Genomic DNA, 17703 nt, shown 5'->3' on the forward strand with positions numbered 1-17703 from the left:
CTAACACAGAAATAATACACCTTGTTTAGTTGAAAATGATGCCCGAAACGATGCTTTTGAAGTCATCGGGTGTTCACTTTATCCAAATTAGCAGAGAATACACAGAAGACATACTGTACGGTGTACTGTATGTGCTCCTCACTTGAGAACAATATGGGGTGTATCATTGAAACGTACCATTACGTTAAAGTTTGTTTCATAATCGTAATGGACACATTATCAAGAAAAGAAGCTGTGATTTCTAATATGTCCCCAAACTGGGTTTGAGACTTTTTTTTTATTTATTCTTTTTATATACAAAATACCATAAACTGAACTGAATAATCCTCCAGATTGTTGGATTTACAGGCAGCATAGGTTCAGATTTGGACTCCCAGCAAAACTGTCATCGATGTTTTTATAGATGTTGGCAGTGGTGGAAGAAGTACTCTGACTTATTACTTAAGTAAAAGAAAACAAGTATTGGCGTCAAAAGTGTACTTTACGTAAAAGTACTCGGTTATCGAGTCACGTTTCACAAATATTTTTCCAAATGTATAATGTAATAGCCGTAGAGTGGTTAGCGTATGTTTTGTAATAGTAATCTAATTATGCAAAGTCATTTGTAACAACACTTTTTATATAGTTTTAGTGGAGTCAACACTATTTTTACGTAAAGCAAAAGTACCTCCAGATTAGCCCTATTCACGGCCCGCCCACTCAGCATCCCCCTGGTGCGGAAGTCAAGTTTTGAAGGGTAAAACCCTGCTAAAAGCCCATAGAGTTAACACAGAAATCGCAAATTTAATGCAATTCCCGAATAGTAAAGTATAAAATACGGCTAGCATGATCAAGAACACAAGATACATGTAGTAAAAGGCACAAAGCATTATAATTTACCGTTCGAAATAATGATTTGTTGGCTTTAAGTCCAGCTATTTCTGTTATAGTTTCCCCTTCTAAAATGACGTCAGCACCAGGAAGTTGCTGAGAAATGTGCTAAGTGGGCGGGCCGTGAATAGGGCTAATTGTACTCAAGTACAGTACTTGAGTAAATGTACATAGTTACTTTCCACCACTGGATGTTGTTGATGCTTCAGCCGTCGTTCTTTTGGTTGTCGTTGCTGTTGTTGTTATTTGATGTGTGGTTTATCATCATTAACCCTCCATCATCCATGTTTACCTCACAATATCATCTGAAGATATTCCTTCCAGTTCTTCATAAAGTGTCTTAAAACAAGAGTGCTCACTAGAGATGTTACCGATCAATCGGCAATGGATCGGATCGGGCCGATCAAAGCGTGATCGGCGATAATCGGTAGTTTAGATCAAAAGGTAAATTCACCGATCCGATCCGATCGGTGCATCCGATCAACCAGCCGTTCAGTATGCTCACTTGAGGCCATTTTGGGGTATTGATTTCCACAGTGCTGAAGGAATAATTAGTTACTGCTATGATAATAAATACATAGTAATGCTGGTAAATAACTATAAGGCAAATATATAAATGAATTCATGAGTGAATTAATTAATTAAAGTTAAAACATTGACATTTAGAAAATATAATTAATATATAAATAATAACTTGATCGGATCGGTGATTGATCGGTATCGGGTGATCAAACTTTTGTGATCGGTGCTCGGTGATCGGTTCCAAAAAACCTGATCGGACCATCCCTAGTGCTCACGCTATAGTTCACCTCTTAAAACAGCTCTTACAGCTTATAGGAGAAATTCACCCATTTTCTACCTTGTCCTCACTAATGCACTCTAGGGCCTTTTCCACCGGCAAAGAACCGGTTCTGGTTCTTTCTCCCGCCTATGGGATGAACCAGAGGTGAGCTTTTCCACCGAGAACCGGAGTTGGTTCTGAACCTTAAAAGTTGGTTTCCGAACGGGAACCACAAAATCCTTGGTTCCTCTGGTTCAATCATGAACCATGGAACCTTGGTTCGTTCTTGTGAACCGGTTTGCGTTTCCACCAGATTGAACCATGATTGAACAAGAGGAAACCAAGGATGTTGTGGTTCCCGTTCGGAAACCAACTTTTACGGTTCAGAACCAACTCCGGTTCTCGGTGGAAAAGCTCACCTCGGGTTCATCCCATAGGTGGGAGAAAGAACCAGAACCGGTTCTTTGCCGGTGGAAAAGGCCCCAGGTCTGTGTCTCAGCGGAGGGCTGTGGACAGTTCAGAAACCTGCCTACCAATGAGCATCATCAATGGGAATCCCAAGCTAATAGAGCATCGCAGTGCGGTGTCGGAAGTAAACAACCCATTCATTTTCACCATAGCGTTTTTCATTATCAGCCACAAAGTCGTAGCAATTCAATGTACACTTACCACTAGGCTGGTGGTTGTAAAATGGTTCTATATGCTCCTGTAGAACCCCCGAGTATGTATGCAATCACTCTAGTTTTAGTAAAAACATGTTTTAATCAAGATCGCACGGAGAAGAACTGCATTTCCCATACTGCTAAACATGTACATCCGGTGAAATCGACGTCTGTGATTGGTCTAGCTTCTTCTTCTTTCATGTTATGTTATCTTGCGGTTACCGCGGAAGTAGCTACTGCCCCCTGTCTTCCCGGCGGATTATTGCACGTCAGCAGAACTCCATGAGCGATCGTCTTTCTTTTACAAATATGAATTATATGATGCACTATGTTAAGGATGACGATAAGAGCGTCCACAGAGATGACAATCACTACATTTCAGGCCATATGCTGGCATAAACTGAGCGTGATTTAAGGGCTTTATTTCAGGAAACAACAACAACATTCGCAATGCATTCTGGGAGTGTAGTTTCCGCAATTTTAAAAATAATGATGTACACAGTCTTGTACCCTGCCCTTTTTTCAGCTTTCTAATTAATCTTTGCATTAAAAAAAATGTGAATATTGACACGATCCCTCTCCAGCCGAGGTGGCTTTGTCCAAGGCTTAAAAACGTTTAAATAAATACTTTATGAAATGTCTATGGAAGAAATGAATGCGGAAAACGCTTCCGACACCAGAGTGAGGACGGGGATAGAAACTACAGCCTACCCTACAGCTAAGACACAGAATGAGCAGACAGAAATGGTGATCTTATTATGAGGAGCATTAGTGAGTGAACCTCTAAAAGGTTTAGCTCAAAAGATAGAAACATTATTTAAAAAACTATGTTTAAATTATAAGCACTCTTGTTCTTATGGAGCTTTATGAATAAAGGACCATGTAGTTCTCACCCTCTCTCTCTCTCTCTGCCTCTCTCTCTCTCTCTCTCTCTGCCTCTCTCTCTCTCTCTCTGTTTTTTTGGCCTCCATTTCCCATGATGCCTCAGTAAGAACAGGTACTCCGTGGCCTACGCTGCCCAGAAGTCCTGGCTGCTCAATGCTACAGTGGAGGACAACATCACCTTTGGCAGTCCCTTCAGCAAGCAGAGGTACAGTAAGCTCAATGGACAGTATACTTTGGCGCCTTTTCCACCAAAAGAACCTTGGTTCCAGAACCAGTGCCGGTTCAACTTTCTTGGGGGCCTTGTCCACCGGCAAAGAACCGGTTCTGGTTCTTTCTCCCGCCTATGGGATGAACCAGAGGTGAGCTTTTCCACTGAGAACTGGAGTTGGTTCTGAAGCTTAAAAGTTGGTTCGGGACTGGAACCACAAAATCCTCGGTTCCTCTGGTTCAATCATGGTTCAATCTGGTGGAAACGCAAGCCGGTTCACAAGAACAAACCAAGGTTCCCAAGAAAGTTGAACCGGCACTGGTTCTGGAACCGGTTCTTTGCCGGTGGAAAAGGCCCGGTTCGTTCTTGCGAACCGACTTGCGTTTCCACCAGAGTGAACCAGAGCCATTGTCCCCCAGTACAGATGGTGGTTCACTGGAAAAACCAAGTCTTCATGACATGAGTAATCAATAGAATACAAGTCATTTTCTGGGTGAACTACTCCTTTAAGGGTGTTCTAGGCAAATCTCCCATGATCTTAATGCTGCTTCTGTATTTAGTACTGAATATATTCAGTTGCTTTATGACGCTGTGTTTTGGTCCAAGGAGGTCCAAATGGACACTTATGGCTCCCTAACTGTGATGTTGCAGGTACAAGGCAGTGATTGATGCCTGCTCTCTGCAGCCAGACATTGACCTGCTGCCCTTTGGAGACCAGACGGAGATTGGAGAGAGGGTACCGTATAACGCACACCTGTATATTATAGCAGGAAAATGATCATTATGTTGTTTATGTTGTTAACACACGATAACGATTTATATCTTTCTATTGTTCTCAATATTCGTTGATGCTCATTTTACAAACGAAAGAGGCTGCCTAGTAACATCTCAGTCTAATTAAAGTTCAAATAAGTGTCAAAATGTTACATTTCAGGATTCCAATTAAGAAATAACGCAAAATTATTCAGGATTCCAATTCAAAATTGTATGCGATACTATTGTATGCGATACTAGAATGACAGTAGGACGCAGCAATATGTAATGTGGCACTCTGGAGTGAAGGTGGAAATATAGAGGTCCTCGCCATCATCAAAGTTGCCCTCCTCTGCTATACTGTAGGTCTTTGTGCAATAATACCCGTAGAAAATACATTTTCAGGCCGGGATACCCAATTTCATCCAATCAGGAGAGAGAACTCATACAGGATACACAAGTGAAGTTGGAAGTGATGAAAGAATGTTGTGGTTCTCTTTCCTGATTGGATGACATTTCTAATGACCTGAACATTTATTTTCTGTTTAAAGGGGTACTGTCACCTAAAGGGGTACTGTCACCTAAAGGGGTACTGTCACCTAAAGGGGTACTGTCACCTAAAAGGGTGTGAGCGGGCCTTTAATATAAGGCTGGAGAGACTGGGATACAAATAGCGAGCATTACTATGGAGGTATTCTGTATCTTATTCGTGTGAGCAGATTTGTGATGTTGTACAGTTGTTGTACATTAAGATTTGTGCTCTCGTGCCATGGAATTTGCAGACGTATGATGGAATCTTATCTTAAAAGCCCCACACGTGCGCTTTTCCATTTGCAACTACAAATCCCCTTCTATGCGCTCGCAAATCCTCATTTACACATGCTCAAAATTGTTAAACTGTCGCTCGCGATATTGCAACATAATCATCGATATGTCGTTCCAAAATCTGGCAAAACTGAGCAGGGGACATTGAAAAAATGCAAGTGCTTGTAATGTACATTTGAGCAAGTGTAAATGAGGATTTGCGAGCGCGTAGACAGGGATTTGTAGTTGCAAATGGAAAAGCGTACGTGTGTTGGGCTTTTGTTTTCCTTTTCAAGTTCAGATTCCATTATACGAGTCTGCAAATTCAGAGGTACGAGTGCACAAATCTTAATGTACAACTGCACAACATCACAAATCTGCTCACACGAATAAGATACAGAAATACCTCCATACATTACACTCATACATTACATATTGTATAACATTGTGTTGCAGATTTTCATCGACTTGTTTGACAGCACTGTCATCAGTATGTTATTCATGTTAATGTGTTTTTTCAGACATTTAACCACTTAAATCGTCGATACTTAGTAAATTTGACCTTTTACTCTGTACTTGGTCTGATCTTTTATTTTTTTTACCTCTACACAAAACCTTGCCAAAAATAGCTGATCTACAAGCTCTCAACACCTTTTGCCTGCGAGGCGTTGAGAGCTTGTAGATCTGCTAATGTTGTCGATAAAAGTTCCCCTCAGAATAGGGATGCGAGGGTTCAAGTTGTTCATTTAAAAGAATGATCCTATCACACAAAGATTTGGCGGACCCCCCAGTAGTAACTCTGAGGACCCCCCTGTAGTAACTCTGAGGACCCCCCTGTAGTAACTCTGAGGACCCCCTAGGGCAGGGGTTCCCAAACCTTTTTTGTCCCAGGGCACCCCATAAATATTTTTTTTTTATCCGAGGCACCCCTACATTATAATTTTCACTCCCAGCACCTTATATTTATAGCATATTGTCGTTGTCGGTTGGAAACCTTGTATGTCCAAAACCGTTCGTTTTGTATTTATCATCTATGTTTTCACTAGTTTGTGCGACAGTCTTGTATGATGAAGCAGGGCTTTGCTTTACCAAAAATTTGAAACTTGAATATACAAGGTTTCTGCCCGACAGTGACGATATTTTAGTGATTAAGTTGCAAGGAAAACATTGAGATAACAGCCATTTTGGTTAGAACTGACTGAAAATAACTTTGTACTTCAAGTTTAACGTGAGACTAAATATTTTTTTCAAGTGTCCAAATAAATTCCAAATATTATCAAATTATCTCGCGGCACCCCTGGACTGCCGTCGCGGCACCCCAGGGTGCCCCGTCACCTACTTTGAAAACCCCTGCCCTAGGGGTCCCGGACCCCCTGTTGAAGACCCCTGGTGTATATAGTTGTCATTCTAATGATCAGGGTCATACTGTATGTTTCAGGGCATCAACCTAATGATCAGGGTCATACTGTATGTTTCAGGGCATCAACCTAATGATCAGGGTCATACTGTATGTTTCAGGGCATCAACCTCAGTGGGGGTCAGAGGCAGAGGATCTGTGTGGCCAGAGCTCTGTATCAGAACACCAACATCGTCTTCTTGGTGAGTTATGAATTTAGCCACTGTTTGGGAGCAACTCTTAACGTATAGTCGGTGGCCCCAGGGCAATAAAAGGACCATTTGGTTCAGATTCTCGCAAATTCGCCAAATTTGGAACAGATGTTGTCCATAACATAATCATTTTAAGATGGGTGCCAAGATGGGCACCCCATGGTACTGCCATAATTGAGCAATGCAATTGGTGTCCCATTAACTTTACATTACAGGGAAAAAAAGTGTAACCCACTGTGTATCTCCGACAATACTTAACTGTAGTGGTACATCGATCCCAGGTTATGAGGAGACCAGCTGCATATTTGTACAATTCTCTGATTGGAGGAATAACACACACAGACTCAATTACGTACTTTTTACCTTTTATATATTTATACTTATGTCAATGAAATGTTTTCTTTCTTTTCTGAGCTCAATGAAATTATATCTCTTTCCAGTTTTCTGAAAATCAATCAATTGTTCCTTTCTTTTTAACAGATACAACAATGGACCAAAAACGTCCAATATGAACAATAATCAAATAAAACCGAAATAAAACAAACAAAAATGGGTACCCAATGTCTTTCAGTCTGTTTGAGTGCACTCAATTCAAAGGAAGGGGGGGTGTAGTAGTTCCTACCGCTACCACTAGGGACAGTGGGGAATGACCAGAGCAGCTGTTGATTGTGGTTGGAGATTCAACGTGGCTCCGTGCTCTTCTCAGAATGGGTGTGCAAAAAACCAGTCTGCACAGAAACGTACAGTATAATCAATAAATCAGTATGATTTAACAACACCCCATACTATTTACATAACCCCACACAACAGTAACATTAACATATGTCACTCTTATATACAGCATCTTTTCACAGTCACTTTTATCATGTACAGTATGTATTGCCATGTATTGAATTGACAGAGTGAGTCATTTGGTGCTGACTCACCAGGATTCTTCTGTTCAATTCTCACTCAGATGTGAGTGGTCTTCTCTCCTCGGGTGTCCACTCCAATGCTGTGTGCCGACCATAAACAACACGTTATCTTTCCATATCCTGACTGGTTTATTTGCATTCTTTTGACCTCATTATCAGCATCAAGCAACTCACCGAAGTCTTCTTCAATTCTTTCTCTGTATCTTCTTTCTCCCGCGACGTTCTTTTCCTTTATAATTCACGCTTCTGTCTGCATTTAGTTTCTCAACTCACGTTGTTTCCTATTTAGTCCTACTGTTTGGAAAGCAGAGCCTCTCGTTCACTCCTCACGTCACTCACTGTTCAACTCTCAAATCCCGACGTTCACCTCCAAGCTTTATTAACTTTATCTTTATCTTTCCGTGGTTGTTTTATCTCTCTTCTCTGTACTAGTATCACATCACATCAAAACACCGGAGCTCCCGCCAGCAGCTGTAGTGCAGTCGCGCTGATTTTGACGCAATCACCCTGTGCAGGGACTGTTGACTTTTAGGGAGCGTCAACAAATAGCATTCACAACTTTTTAGGGAGCGTCAGCAAATAGCATGGGCTACAAAAGCAAAAAAATAATCTGCTTTAAGTAGCATATAACTGGTCAAACTAGGGGGTTTTCATGATTCTGAATCCATTGCAAACATCCGTTTTGCATAAAAAAACATTCATTGGGCTAAAACCGGCCACCACAAAAGTGTTAAAAGTGATGACTCATCACTGTTCATCACTAAACCATAGTCTTGTAGCGCAGTTTTTTAGCCCAAGGAATGTTTTTTGTGCAAAACGGATGCTTGCAATGGATTCAGAATCATGAAAACCAGTTTTGACCAGTTATATGCTACTTAAAGCAGATTATTTTTTTGCTTTTTTTCCCTTTAACGTAAAGTTAATGGGACACCAATTGCATTGCTCAATTATGGCAGTACCATGGGGTGCCCATCTTGGCACCCATCTTAAAATGATTAAGTATGTTATGGACAACATCTGTGCCAAATTTGGCGAATTTGCGAGAATCTGAACCAAAATATCCCTGGGGCCCCCGACTAGTAGTAGTTTCATTGCAAATGGTCTATTCATACAGAATAGAAATGGCAAATAAATATTGCATTTATACTGCGACTTTATCCAAAGTGCATTTCATTCACCCATTCACACAAGTTGCGTTTCCATAAACTCATTCGAAAATAGGAAGCGAATGATCAGTATGTAGCAGTAACCCAATGATCAGTATGTAGTAGTAACCCAATGATCAGTATGTAGTAGTAACCCAATGATCAGTATGTAGTAGTAACCCAATGATCAGTATGTAGTAGTAACCCAATGATCAGTATGTAGTAGTAACCCAATGATCAGTATGTAGTAGTAACCCAATGATCAGTATGTAGTAGTAACCCAATGATCAGTATGTAGTAGTAACCCAATGATCAGTATGTAGTAGTAACCCAATGATCAGTATGTAGCAGTAACCCAATGATCAGTATGTAGTAGTAACCCAATGATCAGTATGTAGTAGTAACCCAATGATCAGTATGTAGTAGTAACCCAATGATCAGTATGTAGTAGTAACCCAATGATCAGTATGTAGTAGTAACCCAATGATCAGTATGTAGTAGTAACCCAATGATCAGTATGTAGTAGTAACCCAATGATCAGTATGTAGTAGTAACCCAATGATCAGTATGTAGTAGTAACCCAATGATCAGTATGTAGTAGTAACCCAATGATCAGTATGTAGTAGTAACCCAATGATCAGTATGTAGTAGTAACCCAATGATCAGTATGTAGTAGTAACCCAATGATCAGTATGTAGTAGTAACCCAATGATCAGTATGTAGTAGTAACCCAATGATCAGTATGTAGTAGTAACCCAATGATCAGTATGTAGTAGTAACCCAATGATCAGTATGTAGTAGTAACCCAATGATCAGTATGTAGTAGTAACCCAATGCGCATTAACACTTATGTTGCAATGATTTTTTCTCTTCAATGTCTCGCGTTGCCATGGTTACCATAGACTTCCATGTAATTGTGCAAGTGTGCAAAAAGTGCACGCCCATGCCTAGATGATGCACCACGTGTGTAGATGCTGTTCACAGCTTTCAAACAAAAAAATCCGCTTGGAAATCCATTCAGGCATTCATGATTTATCAGCCATTATGTTTTCTTCAGATGTAAACAAACATGGCTGCCATGTTTGAAAGAATGGGTTGGTATGGGGGTTAAACATGCAATTTCGCGATCGCGATCATGCCTAATACATTTCTGGAGGTCCAAAAAAAAAAATTGAAAAAAAAAAAATTTGAAAAAAAAAAATATTTTTTTTTTTCAAAAACGGCCCAAACTCGGGAAACTCGGGGTTGGCACAGCACTAGTACCAATACAAACTCGGGAAACTCGGGGTTGGCACCATGTGTTAAGACAAAGCGAATTTAGCCTGTTTCCATTTGCGGGTGTCATTCGAATGAGTGCAGCGCTCCCTACCTCCTTGCCCCCACCGTTGTGCTAAGGGTCCTTGGGAAACGCCAGGTCGCAGAAGAGCGACACAAACAAACAACACATAAACAGAGACTGAACGTGATACTGAGGCAGTTTGTTATAAGTTTAGCTTGAACAAATCTTCATTTTAAGTTCTGTCGGAGGTTGATTTTGCAGCTGAGCTGACACGTTGTGAAAACAGGAGGAATTTACACACAGAGTTCAGACGGTTTGTTTTGTGGGCTAACGCTAATACAATGGACCAGAACGTCATAATGTATTCGCGTTTATTGGCTGACCCGTTTCCATTCACTAATGCGCATTTAGTTTATTCGATAACACCTCAAAATCCACCTCTTCCAAGCGGATAATGAAAGTTTATTCGAATTTTGAAGTGTTTCCATAAAAAGATGTTTGCGCAAAACCCTTAATGCACATTAACTCATTGCATGCCAGGCCCGATAGTCCAGAGATTATTTCAATGTCTTTCCCCGCCAGGCCCGATAATCCCGAAAAAAAAAAAAAAAAAAAAAAAAAAAATTTGGACCCCAAAAACTTTAGTAGGCATGATAGCAATCGCGAAATTGCATGTTTAACCCCCATAGCAACCTCATCTTTCAAACATGGCAGCCATCTTTGTTTACATTTTAGGAAAACATAATGGCTGCTATCTCATGAATGCCTGAACGGATTTCCATTCGGATTTTTTTGTTTGAAAGCTGTGAGCAATGTGCAGACACGTGGCGCATTATCTAGGCATGGGTGTGCATGATCCGTGCACTATGAATTACATGGAAGTCTATGGAGACAGAGGCAGGGGAGAGTACGAAGGTATTGTTAAATGGCGGGGAATGTGTTAACAGGCTTTATGGAAACGCAACTACACACCACTGGCAGAGGAAATCATGCATGGCACCAACGGGAGCAGCAGTTACGCTTTGAAACATTCATGTGGAATGTATTTTTAACAGAGTGGACGGTTCAATCAAAACCTTGTAATTCATGAACGATTTCCTTTTTTTCCGGGATGCTTTCAAACGCTACATCAGTTCCCCGTCGCCACCACTACAGGCTTTTACTTTATGTCAGGAATACACGGTCACACCCCGTCAGATACCATCTCAGACATTCTCTCATACGCCTTATCACACGTACCGATGTGTTGAATAACCACAATAGACATTATTTATGTGATTAAGACACTAATGCAATCAGAGGAGCGTACGGGAGACCGACGCTTCCTTAAACACCCATTTGGGGTGTGACTGAAGTGCAGACTGTGAAAGCTCCCATATCTGATGGGGAGGTTATACGTCAACAACATGAATTATATCGAATAATGACACAACTGTAACTCCGTTAACACACTACCGGACACCTGATAGCACTTTATTGGAAAACAACATTGAGGGACAATTTCATTTGTTTTTCTCATAGGCCAATATGATACGTCACTGTCGGGACTTTCACAGATTTCCTTCACAGATTAATGCCGTACTTCATCGTACAAGAGTGTCACGGAAAAGTTCCAAAAATAGCCGATCTACGAGTTCACAATGTGAACAGTGTTATGTGTGTGACATTAATCCTTGACATTGACAATAATTACATAAGTACATTGGATGCATTGGAGCACAGGTTCTTTTTTTACAGTTTTGGACATACAGTACATGTACGATAGGAATAGCTACATTTATTACGTCGCAATCCCTACACTACTTGTAGTCTCCCGGCTTGATTTAAACGGGAAACCCAGATGCAGGTGTCATTATGTATTTCCTGTCAAATCTTCTGCTGAGCCAATCAAAGAAGCCATGGGAAACTGAACTGGAACAGGAAACGGTTCTGCCACCATGACCTTCTAGAAACCTAGGACTATACTTACTGTATGCACAGAGTAGAAACCTGGGACTACACTTACTGTATGCACAGAGTAGAAACCTGGGACTATACTTACTGTATGCACAGAGTAGAAACCTGGGACTACACTTACTGTATGCACAGAGTAGAAACCTGGGACTACACTTACTGTATGCACAGAGTAGAAACCTGGGACTATACTTACTGTATGCACAGAGTAGAAACCTGGGACTATACTTACTGTATGCACAGAGTAGAAACCTGGGACTATACTTACTGTATGCACAGAGTAGAAACCTGGGACTATACTTACTGTATGCACAGAGTAGAAACCTGGGACTATACTTACTGTATGCACAGAGTAGAAACCTGGGACTACACTTACTGTATGCACAGAGTAGAAACCTGGGACTACACTTACTGTATGCACAGAGTAGAAACCTGGGACTATACTTACTGTATGCACAGAGTAGAAACCTGGGACTATACTTACTGTATGCACAGAGTAGAAACCTGGGACTATACTTACTGTATGCACAGAGTAGGGCATTCACCAAATAATCAAATGTTTGAATTTTCGAATATCAAAGTCACTATTCGACGTTGTTCACCGAAGTCGAATATTCGCTTATTTTTTTGTTTTGTTTTTTGTTTTCTCTTTAAAAATATATAGTTTATAAAGCTTGGCTAGATAGGAAGTCATAAGAATGAGTTGTCAATGCCCCTGGTGGATGAATTTGTTAATGCTCTATACCAGGGGTTCTCAAACCTTTTTAGGCCGTGACCCCCAAAAAAAACATATTTGAACTGGGGAGCTCCCCACCCTGACAAGCACTTGGAATTGTAGGTATTACATTTAATGTGACTCGGTTCCGCAGATAAATATTGTAAAAATAGCAGAATATTGCAAAAATAGTTGCGAGGCGTTGTGAGAATGTAGATCGGCTATTTTCACAATGTTCGCCTCTTGCTTACTTAATATTTGACAGTTTGGCCAGTCCTGTCGAATATTTGACTATTCGAATACTTTGAGGTTGAATAATTCTAATACTAAAAATGACTATTGGTGAATGCCCTAGCACAGAGCCTGTTGTACATGTTGTGCCCGTGTATCATTCCTGTGTGCTGGATGGCTGCTTTAAGCAGTCACATCTGACCTGAGTCACAATAATTGGACTCAGATCTAAGTGTGACTGCATACCTGTTGGCATTGAGATAATCTACATTATGCACACAGGATAAATCAGCTATCCTCACACACAAACACATGTGCGCGCGCACACACACACACACACACACACACACACACACACACACACACACACACACACACACACACACACACACGCACACACGCACACATGCACACCAACTCATGACCAGTGTACATTTTCATGCCGGTGTTGAAGCTGCCGACCGAGATGTATTGCGTGTAACGTGATTTGGGAGTCGTCAGTGTTGTTATTTTGTCGGGAGACGGACAGCATCAGTTCAGGTCTATTCCCCGCCCCCAGTGAATAAGCAGTTACAGTGCACTGTGTCCCTCGCCTTGTTTTGAAGTCCATAAAATGGAAGGCCCAGCGTTGCTTTTTGGCAACATTTTTTAAATCATTTTTTTTTTAATTATAATTAGTTTTCCTGTTCTTTTTTCACATTAACATCACCATTAAATCCTATTGTTTAGTATTACAATGCCATTGGCCACGATATTTGCATATAAATACCCCCCACAGAGACTGACATTCACACCTCCCAGAGAAGTTGAAATTCCAGCGTCTGGACGAACAACATCTCACTTTTGAACTGAAGCTATTCCTCACTAAAACATAAGTAAAATGCCTGTAATATTTTTTTTTCGTGATCATTAGAATGTCTTGAACACGTAAATATGTTAATATTGTGAAAGATATCCCAAAAATGCAAATTAGAGCATGATTTATGATTTATGGCTATAACACCTTACAAAAACATTATTATTTTTTTAAAATTACATTTTCCTGTGATTAGGACTCCTACAACACCATCAGATCTTTTTTTTTTCTTTCTTTTTTTTGGCCAGTAGAAATTAATTTGGGTCTTGCAGGGTTAATCTCTGTGCAGACAGCATTATGTGTGTCTCCCTTGGGTCCTTATCACGCTGCAAGATCGACTCGATCCCGAGAATGCTTCAATGGTTAGTCCAGATTTCAGCAGTTGTAGAGACTTTCCATTCCAAAGATAGCTTGCAAATGTACATTTTTACCTGGGGGCCATATTGTTGAATACACATATACAATCCTTGATGAGTGTACAAATGGAACCCTTTATATTTGTACGCTCTTCTCGGTTGAGAATTTCACTTACTAGGCTGCAGGGGGGGAAAAAAATCTGCCAGTGGTGCACATGCACATTTTGAGGAAACAGGATGCAATTACCAATGTTGTGGGGTGTAACAGAAAGGTAATATAACAAATAGTGTGACTAGTTGCTGTTGGCAGTGTGGTGGAATTCAGATCAATCAATAATCAATGAGAAAATGAGGAGACAAGACAATTATATTAGGCGGTGGTCGTCAAGTTTATATAACATGATATCATGGACAGAAGTACAGTTTAACACTCTGGGCAGTGGTAAGGTAGTTCTGCTAAGAAGAATGGTCAGACACTAGAGTTATACTGTGTGGTTTCAAGGCCTCTGGAACGAGCTGTACAAGATAGGCTTTACCAAAACAATAGTACTGAGGCCTACGGAAGGCCTCTCGACTCCTAACTATCAAGTATTAGTATCATCATACAGACCTAGATATTAATATAATCAATGAATACATAGCGTCATACATAATCAATCTGCTGCAGCAGGGAGTAATAGGTAAAGTAGTAAAGAACAGGAGAATAGAGAGAATGTGGATCTGGTACACAGTAGTTCCTCCTGATGTATGTCGTCTTTAATACCATTATGATCTAACAAGGCAGAAATGCTTTTGTATTAAATGAATAGTATTGCATGTCGACGGAATCGCCCCAGGCATCAGCGGCTGTACTCTACTGTAAGTAGTTAAAGCCCCTTTTCCACTGGCCCAACACCACACCACTCCACACCACACCGCCCACTTGTGCCAGGTTTTCCACTACAAGGACCTGGGTAGAGTGGTGTGAAAGTGGTACTAAATGTGGTACTAAAAAGTATCCAATCTAGAGTAGGTCTGAGCTAGGCCAAGCAGGGCCAAACACTTCATAATGACTGATCACACACTGACTTTTCATTTAGACCACAAAGATATAGTTGTAATACATGATAATAGATTTTATTGTGTTATAACCACTATTATAATCTATTATAGTGTATTATAATTATCATAGTAATACATTAATACTTTATAGTGTATTATAACTAGTAAGACACCTGGGGGTGGAATGCGACCTCAGGGTGACATGCGACCTCGCCCTAAAGGGCGAGGTCGCGCCAATTCTTGACTATCTGGCCAACCACAGCGTTTCTCTGACGATTCTAGTTGTTGTCATTCTGGGGGGAGTTTGTTCATGTTTTTGTGAGGGTATCAACCCTAGGAGACACGAGGAGAACATGCAAACTCCACACAGAAAGGCCCTATCGCCAACCCCACCTAGGGTGTGAGCGATAGGGCCTAAACATGGAGATGTGGAGAACACTATATATGGAGATAGTCCAGTCCATCATGTCATATGGGACTACCGTCATAGACAGTAGCCATTGTTAGGCCGGAGTCAATGGCTGTCTGTCTGACTGTCTGTACAGGAAGTGATGTCACATGACGTACTTTTTATGCCCATATATGAGTCATTCTGTACCACATCTCCATGTTTAGGCCAAACAGGTTCGCTCCATTTCTCCATGTATAGGTCCAAATGCCCAACGTCGAGCTTGACAAGGAGGATACCGCACATTGTACCTCATCCACCCTTTCTTCTCTCTCCTTTTGGTATCTTTATCCTCCTCCTCCTTTTTTTCTTCTTCTTTTTTTCACAGCCGCCCCCATATTTACTTTAGAAAATATATATTAAATTCTAAGAACGTTTCGAGTACCAGTTTGATACAAGAGCGAATAAGCGCTACACTTCTGGAATCCTGTGTGTCGACTTAAAGTCGGATCCAGGCCTAATAACTTTATCTAGACGCCCCGTTGCCACCTCCTTGTTACATTTTCTTTTCTGAGACACATCGTACCTCATCCACCCTTTCTTCTCTCTCCTTTTGGTATCTTTATCCTCCTCCTCCTCTTTTTTCTTTTTTATTCTTCTCTTTTTTTGTCTTTCTTAGTCTTGTGTATCCTTCTCTTTTGGCTACTGTCTATGACGGTAGTCCCATATGACATGATGGACTGGACTATCTCCATATATAGTGTTATCCACATTTCGTGTAGCCGCCCCGTACAGGAAGTGATGTCACAACTCGCTGACATCACACTGACATCACAGGAAGGTTACGGAAGGAAGGAAGGAAGGAAGGTCACTCAAGTGACACGGTTTTTCAGAGTATATGCGACCTTCGGTCGCAATCACAGTTATAATACATTATAGTGTATTATGATTTAGGATAGTTGTAATCCAAATGTATATTGTATTATAATCACAGTTAAAAGGGTCAATTTGTTTCTTACCAATAGGGGTACTTTTGTGTAATGGAAAAGGTAGATATGTTTATGTGGTGTGGTGTGGTGTGGTGTAGTGTGGTGTGGTGTGGTGCTAAAGCTGCAGTCGAAAAGGGGCTTTAAGTAAGTAAGTACTGCAAGTGGCCTTGGTAACCAATGGTTCCAAAGCCATGTGGCCCATACTGTACTGTAGGTCAGGAGTCTATCTCTCCTGTTAGCGTGAGGCAGCGCCGGCGGGCCGTATACGCAGACTACGCAGACTGCGTAAGGCCCCCGCCGACCAAAAAGGCCCCCACCGCCCCCTCCTCAGCAGAAAAGAACTAGTGTTGCATTGTTAATCGTTTTCAAACCGAAATCGCGATGTGAAATCTCAAAGGTTACGCACGGTTTCTCTGCGAAGTAGACTTCCCAAGCAATATGGAGACGTTTTAATTTGTGAAATCCCTTCATAATTGACTAAGCAATGATCAAATCAAACTGTGGTGACTTTCTTTGCTTCCACGCATCGCCACACGCTGAAAGTGAAAGTGAATTTGGCACAGTGGCCACTGTGCAGGACTCTGCCACAGCATGGGAACTAGGGGTGCTGCAGGTGTTCCAGCACCCCATGGGGAAGTTTTCATTTTTTTTATTTAAATAAGAAAAGAACAAATCAAACATAGCAAAAATACGTTCCCTGTTGTTGTTGTTTTTTATTTATTCATTTATATATATTTATATATATATATATATATATATATATATATATATATTATATATATTTCCATTATAAAATAGATTAAAAAATGATAAAAAAATATTAGGCCTATTATTTTTTCGCAGTGACGATTTACTTTGTTGACCGCACAGCCCCCAAAATGGAACGAAGGCCATCATTTTATTTTTAATTTTTTTCCTAATGGACCGGCCGGGAATGAACCGGCCGTTCGGGAGTTGTCCCGGTTTCCCCAATGGCCAGCACGTCCCTGGGTATGACCCATACGGGGATGGCACCCTGACCTCCCCCAGCCTCAGGGCGGACATCATGTGAGCTGGTTTGTTATTGTACCGTGCTGGGTTTGTATGACGCACTGCTCTGACATGCAGCTGTAGCTGCTGTGCTCCAGTCCGGTGTAAGCAAACGTGATGTCAGACACAACACGAAAAGAGGATGTAGCACTACAGCTGTTGTTTTAAGTCAGACTTTTGCCTCACTACAAACGAAGAGACTTTCCAAGTTTGGGTTTGGAAAACGGCTGTTTCCA

At 41.0% G+C, this 17703-nt stretch overlaps 1 protein-coding gene across 1 annotated transcript in view; it reads left to right on the forward strand.

Annotated features, from left to right (window-relative positions):
- The window catches only part of abcc9 (ATP-binding cassette, sub-family C (CFTR/MRP), member 9), a gene marked incomplete at its 5' end in the record, with an annotated part of 151720 nt that overhangs the window by 77590 nt on the left and 56427 nt on the right, over window positions 1–17703 (forward strand). Inside the window, 3 exon segments of the mRNA XM_080754170.1 lie at window positions 3302–3403; window positions 4058–4142; window positions 6482–6562. Coding sequence (XP_080610296.1) covers window positions 3302–3403; window positions 4058–4142; window positions 6482–6562 — 268 coding nt within the window.

This window comes from Nannobrachium achirus (assembly GCF_963921795.1).
Source record: "Nannobrachium achirus genome assembly, chromosome: 23".
In the NCBI taxonomy this organism is placed as follows: domain Eukaryota; kingdom Metazoa; phylum Chordata; class Actinopteri; order Myctophiformes; family Myctophidae; genus Nannobrachium; species Nannobrachium achirus.